The sequence below is a fragment of the Buteo buteo genome, chromosome 10 (assembly GCF_964188355.1).
Source record: "Buteo buteo chromosome 10, bButBut1.hap1.1, whole genome shotgun sequence".
NCBI classification, from domain to species: Eukaryota; Metazoa; Chordata; class Aves; order Accipitriformes; family Accipitridae; genus Buteo; species Buteo buteo.
In genome coordinates this window covers 7736584-7752313 of record NC_134180.1, presented here as the reverse complement: position 1 = coordinate 7752313, position 15730 = coordinate 7736584, and the positions used below count along the sequence as shown (strand labels likewise).

General features: G+C 44.3%; 1 protein-coding gene across 1 annotated transcript in view; it reads left to right on the top strand.

The window, feature by feature from the left end:
• Window positions 1-14430, top strand: part of DNM3 (dynamin 3) — a 190188-nt gene extending 175758 nt beyond the window's left edge. Inside the window, 1 exon segment of the mRNA XM_075038434.1 lies at window positions 8380-14430. Coding sequence (XP_074894535.1) covers window positions 8380-8449 — 70 coding nt within the window. The 3' untranslated portion in view covers window positions 8450-14430.
• The last annotated feature ends 1300 nt before the right edge of the window (window positions 14431-15730 follow it).

Sequence of the window (15730 nt, the reverse complement as noted above, 5' to 3'; positions counted from 1 at the left end):
CACCGTCTTGTCCTGGTTTCTTTCCAACTTATCCCTTCCCTGGCACCTTTGTAAATCTGTCTCCTGCTCCTTGCATTTCTGTTTTCTTTTAAAGTCTTTCAGATACTTTTCAAACCATAAAACGCAATATTTGGCAATCTTTCTTAACAGCAACCTGGTGTCAGTGGCTGTGACAGCCATTAAAAACGGTAGATACACTACTTGGGGTAGCCATACTGCCATGTGCAAAACCAGTTGAGGAATTCTGGTCATCTTACCTGGGGTCATCTTGCAGCTTCAGTCCTAACAGAAGCAATGAAAGAAGGAGCATTCTGAGTGAGGATAAATATTGAAGGAATTGGCCAGAAAGCAGTTTTTAAAAACATGTAAAATATCACAATATAACTCTTGTGGTTTCATTATAATTCTGCAATACCGATCTTACGAGAAATTTGGAATGGCATTTGCACAGGACTGATTCTTCAGCTGCCTGAACTGTAATGCCATGAGAGAACCAGGAGGGTCTCCACTTCTGCTCCAGGAGCTTCACCAATTGCTGCCCCTAAAAGGATGGCTTTCTTCTAGACTAGCAATAGGATTTTGTTCACGGCCTTCCTTCATATACCTCTCCTCCAGATGACTGTCCTGAAGATCAAGTAAATGAAACACATTGCAGCCTAGGTACTATATGTGCTGCCATTGACTCTAACTCTGCCTCCATCAGCATCTCCCTTCATCAGCCAGAGGCAGGCTCTCCACTTCGTATCTTCAGTGGTCTAGGAATTTTCTGATGGGTAATACACTATGACAGTTGAACAAATGTGTCTGAAGAGTCACTTGTTCTACACAGAGTTAAGGTTTGATCTTATTTATTGTATCTCAGGTAGTTTTTCTCGTCTTTAGTATTGTTCCTGAGCTACCTGCTCCTGCTTTATTCAACAAAAAATTGTTTTTGAAATGAGGTGAACTAGGAGAGATCCATTTGATTGGGACTGTTGCAAGTTACATTCAAAGTTCGGCAAAGAGGATCAGGCTGGGAAACAGCTCTTCATTACTCTTAGTGTAGACCAGTCCCATGTGATGGGGAAGGGTAAGTAAAAATGATGCAAGAGAGAGGAAGACAGAAAAAGACAGAACCGGAAAAGAGTTGAAAGAAGTCATTCTGGGACAAGGGTGATGTTGTGAGTGCAGTCCTCAAACACAGTGGAAGCCTGCTTTGGGAGTGTCAGCTGGTGAACTGAATGAGTAAGTAATTTATTCTGTTAGGTATTTTCAGCAAAAGCTTTTTTTTTTTTTTTGCTTCCTTAGCCTTTTCTCTCTCAAGATACTGTTAGTAGAAGGAAGTGGTTTTTATTTTTAGTGTCTCTCAACTTGAAAAAGGAAAGTAGAGTCAAACAATAGCAAATGTTGTTTGCCAGAAGTACAGGAACCTGAAGATGTGTTTTGTCCCCAGTAATTATTTAATCTCAGAAGAGAGTCATTTAATAATAGTTACCATGAAGGCTATGCAGGATTAGAGCAAGGGTGTTTAGCAGGAAATTTCTTGCCTTGTCTGAAAGAGTGGGCAGAATAGCAGTACATTTCTAGCCTTCCTTATGCTAGAAGAGAAAAATGTATGGCAGTAAACAGAGAGAAAGCAGTGATAATTTGAACTTCCTGAACCTGCAGGCATCTTGAAAGGCTCTCCTTGAAACTCCCCTGTCCCCTGCAAGCTGTATTGGATCACTAGTGAATGAGGGCACTCAATGGCTTCATTAACAACAGTGACACTGATAATCACGTTAGTTGTCATCATGGACAAGAAGAGGTGCAACTCCAGCTGGAGGTGACAACCAGGATGTTTGCTCCCTTTCTTGCAGCAAGGTAAGTAAAGAGGAGAGAGAGAAAGGTCAAAGGTGAGTAGGAAGGAAGAACAGAGTGGGCAGTAGATCTGGTGTTCGAAGACAGGGTATGTGATTTACATTGATGCTGAACAGTACAGCTAAACACAGACCAGTACGCAAGACTTGAGCTACTATGCAAAGATTAGATGTTCCTCCTGCTGATTTTGTGGCCCTTCTGTTGTCATCTTCTGTGGACAGAGGAAAGTAGAGCAGCATTCTGAATGTATCACTCAGCACTCCTAACTCTCTTTTCTTCCACGGGCAGTTTTGCTCCTCTTGAGTATCCTGACCTAGAGTTTCTGAAAGGTTAGGACAGTCCTCCACTAATGCGTTGCATGCTTCTTACTTGACATGTTCCCTGCTGAAGGGCAAACAAGAACACACAGTTTGTTAAGAATAATAGTCTTTCTTGGTCGCTCCATTGAATTAATTTTTTTGTTTATTCAAGCTGAGTTTTCCATATGACACATTAATTCCCTGAAATGACTAATTTGAAAATGCAACATCCACATAAACATACAAACATATTTGTGTGTGTGTGTGATAGATGTTAATTTATGATGGTCATACAGAATACATAGCTTGAGTTGCAAATAATAAATTAATCTAGTGGAGCATCGTATTTTGGACCTCCTTGCCTCTGAAAGGAGTATCTGTATTAAGTTAAATCACACACAGTGGAACCTCAGTAACCCTGATGCTTTGGAGCAGTGCTAGCATTTGAATTGATGGAGATTTATATTGCTGCAGTGCAGTGGTGCTAGGACACATTCTTCTCTTACTTCTCTTACTTTTTTGTTTCTTTCACTTAAAAGAAATAGGTATCGGATAAAACTGCAGAATCTAACAACTTTAACTTGCTTACACTTCGCACAAAAATTCTTCCACTGACAGAGTATAGTGCAGCTGGGTCATTTGAAATAGTGAGGTTCAGCTGTATGTATAGCTGTGCAAGTATCTGGCAGTACAGTTGCAGCACACCCTCTATGCGTTTGTGGAGCCTGATACGTATGTGTTCAGCTGGAGAGCTACTTCAGAACTGGCATGCATCCTCAAACACTGTGCTGTGCGCCTCAGTGCTTCCGTTCCTGACTTGCCCACTGATAGCAATCCTGTGGGCATGCTTACTAGAGACATTTCGTGTTTGACAAAATGTCATTTTTCAGTACAGAAACAAATCTGAGAAATTTTCACTCTCTTGAACCATTACGTTGGGGCAAGGGACCATCTCAGACAGGCACTCCCCAGCTATTTTTTCCTTTCATCACCACTGAGTTCTGTTTCTCAATTCTCCTATAATCATCATCTCCTCCCGATTCTTGTCCATGATTCCTGCTTTACTCATCTTAATGTCATCATCCTTTTTCTGCTTTTCCTACTTTCTTATGACCTGTGTCACTACTATCAAGTGCCTTTCCTCCTCTTGGTTTTCCCACTTCCACTCAAGATCCTTTCTCCTGAACTGATGTTCAGGAGGCTCCACAGTAGCCATGCTGCATCTGCTGTAGGCCAGAAAGAATTTTAAGTATGCATAGAGTGTAGACTAACTAATGAGGCCTAGAAACCATGTCTTGCCTCTGTTCTTCAACTATGATGGCTACAGTGGTTTCACTTCTGGTTTGGATTTTCTTCCAAATCCAGAGGCAGATGGAGGTCAAGAGGTACCATATAAAAGTTAGGTAGGTTGATAAAAGAACCAGGAAAAATAGAGGCTCAGCTGTGTGGGTCTCTCATGATCTTACTGAAAAAGAGAAAATGGTATAAAGAAATCAGTCAAGGCATTATAACTATCCCAAGAACAAGCTACTTAGTCTCTCTAAATAATCACCCAAACGAGAAACTACATTTATTCCTCACCTGAAGTAAGTCACTCTTTTATCCTCTTATTGTATGCCACACATCCAGATTTGTATTGTCACATAAATAAAATTTGCCTGCAGTCAGACTTAAAGCCGCTTAGAGATTTTGTTTAAATATTTTCTCGTTAAATTCTGCAAAGACGATGTTATGTATCAGGGTACTCTGAGACAGCTGTATTATAGGGAAACCAAGATCATGGAAGGGGGAGAGAATAATGGGCTTTGTTTACAATTTCAGATCTATAGGATGTATCATAAAATATAGTTATGTGCATGCCTTCCACAAGTGTTCTCTGGTGGTCACAAGCAAACAAGAATGTAAAATGTAAGTGGAAATGAAAGCCTTTATTTAGAAGTACGTTAGCTGTGCTCCAAGAAGAGAAGCCATCTTCTTCGAGCGGGGCCTCCCATAGTAATTACAGCCATGCTTTACTGAAAGCATATTTTGTGGACTCTGTGTGGGGAGTGATAGCACTTCTCAAAAGGCAAATGCTTGAAGAGTTCCCATATGTTTCTGATCGAATTTTAAGTCTAGACTTGCTTTATTTAGTTCCTTTTGCTCTGCATTTGCCTAGCTAAAGCTTTTAGGAGTTCTTTTAAAACTGGAAAAATGGGGTGTGCTGCTTAGGTTAAAAATAAATGTAAAACTTTTCCTTTTTTAAAAAGTTTTTGCATAGGGGTAGAAGTTACCCTCTGTTCAAAACCCCACTGAGCTCTTCAAAGGAGGAGTCTCTGCAGCAACATCAGGGAGTTATTAAATACATACTTAGTCCACAATTTTCATTGGTAAATTCTTTATGTCTGCTTAATGTGTGCTAGTTAGAAGAACTGATTCTTTCTGCAGACTCGTTTACTCAACCCTGGGGACCTATGATCCCCTGCCCCTTTAGCACTAACTTTTACAAACACTGTTTCCCTTTTTTTTTTTTTTTTTTTTAAAAAAAAAAAAGAAACACCAAAAAACCACAACAGACCGAGCAGCCCCTTAAAGGGGCCAGGCAGTGGGACTCGGCCCCCAAAACTGGAAAACCCAGCTGAAATGCTGGAGACAATAACCAAATTGGAATTACCACAGCAGTGACATTTTTACAAGAAGGAGCTTTCTATGAACCAGGAGCCGCTTTTCGGGGCCTGGGAACAGCTCAGCACTGTGAATGCACCCCCAGGCTGTCGGAGTCGCTCCGATAACACAGAGAAAACGCGGTCCACGCCGTCTCTACCACTATCATCTGTTGGCCTCAGACTAAACATTTAATTGGGCTTAGTCACATATTTACTCACTGACATGGCAGCCAGTGCGGAGCAGGGCTCTGGGGGAGGTTGTTTTTCTCCGGTTTTTCCTCACTCCTGCCCACGGGCAGGCTGGAGCTCCCTCTGCTGCTCTGCCCTCCAGGTTACTGCCCGTTTGCTCCGCGTTACTCCACATTTAGAGGGTCTGGCAGCGCTCATTTATGGAACCTTTGCTCAGAAAGCGATGGTGTCGAAATCATGCTAGGCTTCCCTCAGACCTGCATTTTTTCGGAGATGCCCAGGACAGTGAGGAAGGTGGGACTACATTTGCAAGGAGCAGCACAGTGCTGGTTGCTGGCTCTGTTCTCTCAAGGTGGTGGTTTGGGTGCCCAGGCTCCTGCACCCGTCCATCCCGGGGAGCACCCGCACTCCCAGCCACCGCTCCAGGCATAAAGGAGGGGGAGAGGCAAGAGACGTGTGGGTCGGCCTCTCCTCCTGTCTTTGGGGTTGAGATTCCTCCTGTTAGGGTGGAAAAAAAGGTCTGAGTCCTACTCGCAGTGTAAAAATGGTCCCATAATGACTTGTCGCTTTGAGGGGGAAATCTAGTGACAGGCAACTTCAGGGCTTGTCCTTTCCTGCACTTGGACTTGAGCTTCGGCTTGTGCCAGTTGATGCTGTGTGCTGGTAGCTAACGAAGGCGAGGTCTCTTCCCTGAGCTGAACCCCTGCGCTGTGCTCTGCCCAGAGACTCAGGAGCACGGCCCTTCTTCCTGCGTCACCGGCACAGGGAACCGCAGACGGCTGGGAGAGCGTCAGCAGCAGGACCGGAGGTGAACGGTGCTTTTGCAGGTCTTTTCCCAAGTGCTGCCTTTTCCAAAACACCTGCCACTCCTTTGAAAGGTACCTCTGACCTCCAGGTAAAGGTCCCACTCCCCCAGTCATGGTGCGCTGCGTTAAGGAGGGGAAGGAAGCCCTGTGCGACTGCACAGGAGCCAGGCAGCACCCTTAAGGGGCAGAGGAGAGGGGCTGGAGCTAAGGAGAGGTCTGCCCGTTCCTCACGTACATACCTGCCCGTACCCGTTGGGAAGACACACACACGTGCGTGTAGGCAGAGCGTCCCAGGTACATGTGTGTGTCTCCACGGGAGGTATTCATAGTGTGGAGTGGTGGAGGAGAGCTTGAGCTGAGGGTTCTCCTCACAGCGGACCTGCCTGTTGGGCAGTGCCACGGGGAGAACAAAGCTCTGACGCTGCATGGGGCAAGGGGGGAGGCTGCAGCGCGGCACTGCGCCCCAGGCCCTTGCAGTGGCAGCGGCTCCTCGTCGGAGAGGACCCTCCCTTGGGGGTATCAGCTTCTCCTTGGAGGGGTACTCTGGAGTGGAAACGAGAGCCTGCTGGGGGATTTTTCTGTTCAGGTCTGGACTGGGCTTGAATGAAAATTCAAAATAATGGTCAGAGAGTACAATGACGGCTCTGGTTCAAGGAGGAAATGGGGCTCAGACCTGATTTTGGTTCAGGTTTGGTTTGACTGATTACATCCAGGAAATCCTCCCACTGTGCTCTCCAGTTTCTGATCCTGCTGGGCTAATAGCAATTTGACTAAATTACATTATTTGAATCCAGTGTGCTGCATTCAACCTGGTATTAAAATGCATGCTTGGGCTTGTACCTTTTAAATTTGATATGAAGACAGCTGTATGCATTTTCCCTTGTTTGTAAATTGTATACACATGATACAATGTTTTCAGTAAGCGCTAAACAATGCAATGTGAGGCATTTCAACAAAGGAATAATTTAATGCAACCCAGCAGAAATGCAGAGCCTTAGAAGTGGTTCTTTATGAAACTACGGATTTTGGAAGCGGGTCCAGAAGACCTACACTGGAGCAACACAAGAAACAATAGTTAACACAGTAATGTTTTTTCTGTAAGAAAAATACACCATGAAGAAATATTTTGCCTATTTTTTTAGCTTGTTGATTTACTTGAACGCTTCAGTTGGCATATTTTGTATTTGTTGCATGTTAGGGATTAAAATTCTCATTTCTTCACCAAAAGAGAATATTGTCATACAAGATACACTTTGAGCCAAGCAAGACTTTTTTTGTCAAGTGTAAATTTGTCTCATATATATGTTCCAGTTCAAAGATTAACACATTGTTACATTCTTTTCATCTTCTATTTAGCTTTAACAGAATGAGACACGTTTCCTTTTTAATCTTCTTCAGAGACAGGAACAGTTCCTACTTTCACAGGTGGAAGACAGCGTTAGAGAGGGCTGTACAATTTGTCTTGGCCATTAATGAAGTCTGCTGAAGCTGGATGGGAACTGAAGAGCCCTCAGCTCCCCACCTTGTTCAGACCCGGGGTTCATGCTTCTCTTAGAGCAGTGATGCACTTTCGTGGTGATCTGGGCTGGGCTAAGGAATAAAGAGAGAGCTGGTACATCCCATTAAAGAAAATGGGGAGCAAAAGCACTGTGTAAGAGATGGATTGGAATAACTGCAGCAAAAAAACCCTGCTGGAGGGTGCTGGGTAGCAAGCTAAGGGAGCAGGCTGGCTGTGAGGAACAGTCTCTTCGGTACATTTTTACAGCACAAAGCAGTGCTACACAGAACTGTCCAAGTTAGTGCAGGCGCTGGAGGCCAAACAGGTATTGTCATCTCAGATTCTGGCACAGGCTTTGCTCAGCGGTGGGGTGTTTTAGCCCAGGTGTTTTACCCAGGTCCGAATTGAAATGCAGGGGTCTGCAGTACGTGGGAGCCTGTGCTGAATCAGGGAATAAAGACCCATAAGCCTTCCCAAAAAATCTGAGACTCCCTTAGTAGTTACTGAAGTCAATAGAGGAATGCGTTAGAGGTAAATAAATGAATCCAGAAGCCATAGCCATGGCTGGGATTTTCATAACTGGCCATTGATATAAAGCCTGAAATTTGTGCCTCAAATTCAGGCACATTGGCATGGATCCAGTTGGCCCAACTGTGCAAGAAGCTGGAGGTTTCTCTGCTTCTGCAAACAGCAGCTGAAGTCACTGCAGGCTGTCTTCCCGAATCCAGCTGGCCACTCTGACATGTGCCTGTGAGACTGCTCTGAGGCTGTCCAGGCTGGGTCCGACCCCTGAGAAAACAGGAATAATGACCCTCCCCTGATGGTTTCTGTGGCACAAGAAGGTAACTGTGTTCAGAGAAAACCTAGTCTGTGGACCAGAGCGAAGATCTGTCTGATGCGTGAGAGGGCTAAGGCATGGTATGCACGTGGCAAACACATCACTTTCTTCCTTCTTGTGGATGCTTAGGGCTGTCATGCTTCAGTGTATGTGTAAAGAAGATTGTTGTGTTTGGGAGCGTGTGCATGTTCCCGTAGTGACAGCAGAAGGTGCCGGGTTCGTTCTCAGTGTTTGTGCTTATTGTTTCTTCTCTCTTTCTCTCCAGTCGAAGACCACCTCCTTCACCTACTCGGCCCACTGTAATTCGTCCGTTAGATTCATCCCTGTTAGACTAAAAGAAGCTTCTGGCATGTCATTCATTGTTAACCAAATATGTGGAAACAAATTGCTTGATAACTGTTGCAATAACCAATGTATAGTCGCATGTATGGACATCTATAGGCAAGTAACCAATTTTACTGATATACTCTCTGTCCATTCTGCATTGTTTATGATGTCTTAAATGTTTTGGGAAGGTCTGTGCTGCCTTGACTTTTCCTTTTGCAATAGCTGATGTTAGCTAACTTACTGACACGTCTTCACCCAGGCAACTGTGCTCACAGTCCTGTAGAGCAAATGGAGGGCTTGACTTTGTGTGTGTTTGTGCATGTGTTGATTTGATCTGCTGCTTTTTTTCCTCTTATCTGAAAGGAATCTTGCTCTTATTTGTACCTTTCAGGTTTTCTGTCGTTTGGAATTATACAGTTACGCCCATTTTCTCTTTTAATGGCTAAACTGGGCAAAGAAAAACAATGTGAGTTCTTACCAAGCTCTTCTGAAGGCCCCACACTTCCATGTCTCTCTTGCAAGAAGCTTGCTGGTTGGCTGCTTCTCCTATAATTTCTCCTTATCTGAAGTCTAGTTTTTATGGAATGCTGTTAAACAAGAAGGGTGTGTATGGGATAATGCGTGTTTTACTTTATTTCCACATTTGGGCAGCTGACATGCAAAGTTGGTTGGGTGGTTGGTAACGACCAGGCTGTGGTGTCCCAGCTTGCAGGGCTCAGCGTGGAGCCATCTCACCCTGCAGCAAGGATGCGAAAGGGCGGTGGGAAGAGCCAGTACATGACAGAGCAGCGTGTGCCAGCTCGCTTTGTCCTCTGCTGGTCCTTGCTCACATTCGCACTCCCACTGAACTCATGGGAAGCCTTGGGTGTATGTGACTGCATGTAATACGTATAAATGTACTGCGTGGCGGGATCCAGAGCACCGAGCGTTGCTTTTGGTCATTTTGTGAAACAGAAGGAGATGTAGATACAGATATAGATATATGCATGGCTGTGAATGGGCTACCGCTCCTCTGCCCACTGTGTGAGCCAATTCACAGAGCTATGGCCTAGATTTACATCTGAGCTTTCTAAGGGTCCGGTTTGGATTTGAGATACTTGCTCACACCAGTCAATAAAGTTCCACTATGCCCCCTATATAAAGATTTTCTCTTTGCATCACTTGAAGTCCTGCACACCTCGGATTAGGGTCACTTTTTCCAACTAGGTACTGAGAAGTGCTCAGCTGTGCATCCTGGCAATGGATTATTTTAGCAGATGTTCACTTGCAGAGGTCCTCTCTGCCTATTGTTTTGCACGTTATATATTAACGCATTATAAAAACCTTTTGTCTTAACTGCATTACTTCACTTTAAACACTTAGGGTCAGTGTCAGCCTTATAGCTTCAAACTTACTGAGTTAACAGAACTAAACTAGAGATGAATTTGGCCTTGTTTCTTCAGAAAATATTAATTGCTGTTATTACAATTATGGTTACAGATCCCTAGGCAAAGCAATTGGTGGTTTCAAAGGCCCTCAGTATAATCAGTCTAATAAATTCATTTATTGAGACTGCATGTAGGGCACCAGTATGCTGTGGCCCCATGCTTAGGAAAAATCCAATCAAAGAGCCACAATAAATGGGGATTTAGCCCGTTAAGTATTCCCAGACTGCTGATTAGTTGTGCTCACCACTGAAGCAAATCGTGTTTCAGCTTGCGTAAGAGAGACGAGCTTGGGAAAGCATCATGATTTGTATGTTAGCTTAACTTTAATTTCCTGTCAACCTTATACTTGTGACACACACCTGGGGAGTCTAGAGGTCAAATTCTGAAGCACAGTGAAGATGGAGTTTGTCAGAGCACCGGCTTCTTGGTGATCTCAGAAGACTGCTTAAGTGGCCGGTGTTTGTTTGGAGAACAGGCTCAGATCTCCAACACCAAGTACACAGGATCAGCTTTCAAGGAAAAAAAAAAAAGGTTGCAAACCCAACTACAGTCATATTGATTTGTACTACAAAAAAAGAAAACATATTTTGATGATTTTTCTTGTGTTCTACACAGTTTTCAACTGTGTAGTGCTCTCTGCTGTAACATGCAGTGCATCTATTAGATGTATTTTTATAAGTACCTATAGTAGTCCATGCTGTTGCCTAGCCAGCAAACCTGTATATAGTTTATCAGAAGCCTCCGTTACTGACTGGCAGCTGCCTGCTGATGGAAAGCCAGGCTTAGCGCTTCAGCCACAGAAGGTCACTTTAACCCCAAATTTTGATATTCATTCAGTGATACCGCAAGGCCATGGTCTGGGTTTATCTCACTGTACCCCAAGCACTCAACTTAGTTGTCCAAGGTCCCCTTTGTTCAGTGGAAAGAGGCAGCACCTCCAGAAGGCGATTCAGACCGGTGCGGCTGCATCAGAGACAAGGGTGGTAATGCCGGTAAATTAGGAGCCTCAACTAGATGACATAGATCCTGGCCTAAAAACAAGTTTTTAAATCCTCTGTACTTGAGAGTCCTTAATTTACTTTAATGACTGTTTCTGTCAAGCATAAGGAAGTAGGTAGAACAATTCAGCACTGTCCTTAACTGTGCCCCCCAAGAAATTGTATTTCTCAGCAGTAATCCTGAATTGTAAATGAAGCTCTCAAGGGTGGATTTACCCGAAAGACGAGGAGGAGGAGGCAGTGAGGCGCCTGTGGCCCCACTGTCAGCACCATCTGGTTCTGCGCTCAATGTTGAAGTCGTGGGACACAGCTGCACAGCCCCCCTTCCTCTGCATCCTCATTCAGATCACATCTAAATCTGGCCCTGTGCCCTAAATGCAACACTTTTAGGTGTGCAGGTTAATAATTAACCTTGACCACAGATCCAGAGTTTGATGGCTTTACCTCTAACTTCTTGTATATACGCTTTTCAGAATAAACTACATAGAATTGATGTTTCTGGGAAAAATGCTAAGTGCTTCCCAAGAAATTGCCACATCCAATTGAGTAAGTAGTGTCTTCTCAACCTCAGCCCGTTTCCTCCTGCTGTACAGCGCCTGGAATGGGTTTATCCCACTCGCTCCTGATGCTGGCGAGTCGTGTCTCTCCCGTCCTTTGTTCTCAAAGGAGCAGCCTTGACAGCAACTCGCTCCGTGCCTGAAGGACAGCAGGACGATCACCCTGTGGATCTGCTAGAGGGACTGGCTGCCTTGGACCGGCCACTGCCCCCTCTGCAGACACCCTTACACAGGGTGACCTAAGCCTGAACTCCCGTGTCTGAGAAGCACGGGTCGCTCTCCCTTTCTTTGATTCCCTCTGGCAAAGCCCAGAAGATTGCCAGGGAGTGGTGGAGACTCCCATTAAGCTACAGCAGGGTTTCTGATCTTACGTGAGATGCATAATTAGCTGGGTGATGTACATGGCTAAGTTTCAGGAGGGTGCTCATCTAGTATTGCATTTAGGCTAAGCCTGAGTCTCTGCCTAGAGAACATGTTCCACCTCACTTCGTCATGGCTGACCAACAGTTGAAGAGCTTGCGCGTGCTGTAAATAGCTCTCGGCCTTTAATCTCAAGGGATCTTGTGTTAGGATTAAAGAGATTGTATGTTCAATGAAAAGGCTTATGTACATAGTTAATGTGTGTTTATTTTATTGCTGATCTTGTTGCACTTTCTGAGTAAGCCTCATAAAAGTAGATTATTTATTATATTTAAGGAGATACATTATAGGTTATGGCATCTCGTGTTAAAGCATAACATAGAAAATACTATACTCTATCGCAGACAGGTACACTAAACAACATGTATACAGCATATTGAGATTACTGGCTAGTTCTCTCTTTCTGTCTTAAAATAGTCCAAACTTCCTGAATTGAAAGCAGACCTATTTTGCACCTGTGACACCGAGGAGGCACCCAACCTCTTGGTGTGCTTATGGCACAGTTCCTCCCACTGTGGCATTGAACCTCCTCCCCAGGCTCTAGCAGAACAGCTCCCTTGTGTAAATGAATGTTACTCTGCCTGTCTTTCCTCTTGCTTTGTCTGCAGGCGAGCTGATGCCGATGGCTCCTCCCGTCCAGACAGTCCTCCACTCTTGCTTGATATATGATTTGTCCCGTCTTGCCGACCGTTTGCTTTACTGCCTGTCTCTTTACTTTTCCAGGATGGTGTAATCGATGACTTCTTTTTGTAAGAAGCAAATGCTTAATTTCTTTCTCAATTTTGCTCTGTATGTTAATGCCCTACTTCATATGAGCCAAAACATCTGCCTTTGGTTTCGTAATCTGTAAATGGTTCCTGGTGTTGACCTTTGAGCAAGCAAGTCGATTCCTGAAACCATGGTCATTACTAAGCATCACATACACCTGCTGTAAAAATGTTATGCTGCATTTCTGAACCTGAAATAAACTGTAACTCTTGATGGGCTTTTATTATTACTTTCTGGATGCGCATGAGTGGTCTTCTGTCTCTCACACCATCATCTCAGCATGCCGTACTCCACCTCTGTTGGGACTGCAGTGAGGATTTATCAGAGATGTGTGTTGCATTGAGATCACTGGAGGTGTCATTAAAAGGGGAGATGGGGCAGATACAACGGGAAGCATTCAGCCTGCTGCCCTGCAAGGGGCTGGAGTGCTGCAGAGACGTTTTGCTGGGAAATGGATGAATGTTTTTCAAGCAGTACCTGGTATTCATTTCATTGCTGGGGAAAGCATGTTTTGGGGAGATTCAGAGCTGAGCAGAAGGCCAGACTGAGCCCTCCAGAGCAGGAGCTGGAGTAAAATTCTGCATGTGTGTGCGTTATGTCTGGAAGGGATTTCCCCCTAAAGTGGTTGTATATGAATGTACAGATGGCTTGATTACTCAACTCCTCCTTCAGATCAGTATGAGCCAAGTAACTGGAATCAGTGCTTGGAGATGGTCTGTATGGCACGAGAAGCACAACAGCTTCCTACGGGAGAGGACATTTCTCACTGAGCACAACGGTCACTATGTTGGTCCTTAGACAGGTTTTGGGAAAGGAGGGAGCAAAAGGTGGGATGAGCAAAGCAGCAATGTCCCCGTTGTATTCACTTGCTTGCCTTAACGTTTGGAGATAATTTTTTTTAATAGTCTTTAATGGCTATGCCTGAGGCAGTCTGTGCACCACCCCTCAGTGAACAGCAGCGTCACACATGTCCCTTCTGGCTGGAGTACATTATGTACCCCTGTATAAGTTTGGTTCGCGGCATATTGGTCGGTGACACGTCAGTGCTCTATGCTGCATAACAGGAGGAGCATCTGCTCTTCTCTAGCCACTGCACTGGGCCATCAGCTGCCAAGGATCTCTCTTGCTAGGGTTGGCAGTAGATTCATTGCACTGCTGTCACCCAAGTTTTTAACCTTTCCCAGCAACGTCGCCTCCAGATACCCCAGTCCAGCCCATAGGCCATCTTGTTTGATCATTCCCGATTTCATCAGAATCTCATGTAAAAAAGGTCTACTCCAAGAACAGTGTTTGAAGCAGATAGTGGTGCAAATTTCAATTGGCTGGGGAAAAGCTCTTCCAGAGGATATTATTTGCTGCAAGAAAATTAGAAAGCCTGTGACGAGCAACCTCCACACTTGTGATGTGATTGTCCTAGTTCTCTGGTGCCAGCAAGTCAGATGGGAAGCAGTGAGGGTGAAAGCTGAGGCTGTGCTGTGGTAGCCAGCTGATTCTAATCTTGCTCTTGCTCTTTTCCTTAATGTGCATGTTCTGTGCCTTTTTCTCTTAACCCATTTTATTAAGATAATTTTGTATATGAGTCATTTTATTGTATCTTGACCTTTTGTTTTAAATTTCTTCTCCCCCCCTCCCCGTGAATTTTGGGTTATTTTTTGTCTTTTTCCTAGGCGACCTCCACCAGCTGTTCCAGGAAGATCATCCTAACACATGCATTTCTTTTTTGTTACATGCAATCTGTCTTTTTTTTTTGTCCAAAATTATCTTTAATTTGCACTAGCCTATTTGTAAATAAAGATTTTATTTTCAGATGTCAGTGATAGCCTGGATATAAAGAAAATAAAAATTCTGACTACAAAACAAATGTTTGCTGGTTTTCTATTGAAGGGTCTACCTATTCTTTCTCACAGGGAGCCATTCACACCCCCATGGAAGAAATTGCCTGGGCTCTGTGGAGACTCCCACCCTCCGAGGTGGTGAAGGGAGGGATGTTCTGCTGGGATTCCCCCACTGCTTTTGAATTCATTAACCACCAGAATTGCTCCATATAAACGGCTTTGGCTTAGTGTTAGCAGGAAGAATAGCCAGCTTCTTTAACAACAAAAGAGGCCTAAAACACGTCTAACACACCAGTGGCAGCACCTGGCTGAGTGGAAAGTTGAAGGAGAAGAAAGATTGCAGCAGTCTCTAGACTGATGAATCTGCACAATTATAAATAAATCACAGCTGCTCTGACCATTTTTTTCAAGCTAAACCTCTGAATTCCTTGCGAGCCAACCTCATTGGAGCATCTGAGCTCAAATAGCTGTAATTAGCTACCTCTGGGATTCCAAATGTGTCTGTCCCTATGGGAAAGATAAAATGTGGGATTTAACATTTAGAAGATGTGCTTGTTTTGGGCACCAGAGAAGTAGGTGAAGAGTAAGTCTAAAAAAAAAGGGAAAACTGATGGGTTTTATTGACTTTTTTCTCATATGAAAACAAAGAAGGGTCATCTCATAACCATGCAGATAAATCAGAAGGCACTGCACAGATATGAACTGTGTCAGAACAAACTGCACAGATCAGGACTCCAGCCTGTTGTTTCAGGAGCACAAACAGGACGTCCCTTTGTAGTAGGAAGCTCACAGTGAGAGGGAGCTGCAGTGGTGGTGCTCAGGGGATGGCAGCAGGAGAGTGGAGGAGGTCAGTATCGTGTGTGTAGAAGGGGCCTGATAACATAGACTGTGCTCGGTTTCAAGCCAGGTCTGACACAGCTTTGCTGAATTTGGACAATTCCTCTTGTTCCAGCTGATCTGGGTCCCTGCTGACCTCTCATATATCCAGGGAGCTGCTGAACCACCTGCATGTGCTGGTAAGTGCCAGACACTGAGTTTGCTCAGTTATAAGGGGGTGCAAGCCCAGAGAGCTGTAGGCTTACACAGATTTTTCTTTCTTCTCACTTAGACTTTGTCTTTTAGTAGAGTACAACAGAAGAAACAGCAACGGTATTAGCAAAAAGGGAAAAAAAAAAACCCCAACAAACCAAGTACAGAAATTCTTAGGAGAAGGAGATAAATAATCATTCCTGCTAGACCTCTGAATTGCATGTGCTAAACTAGGAATTGCTGAAGCTGGAAAGA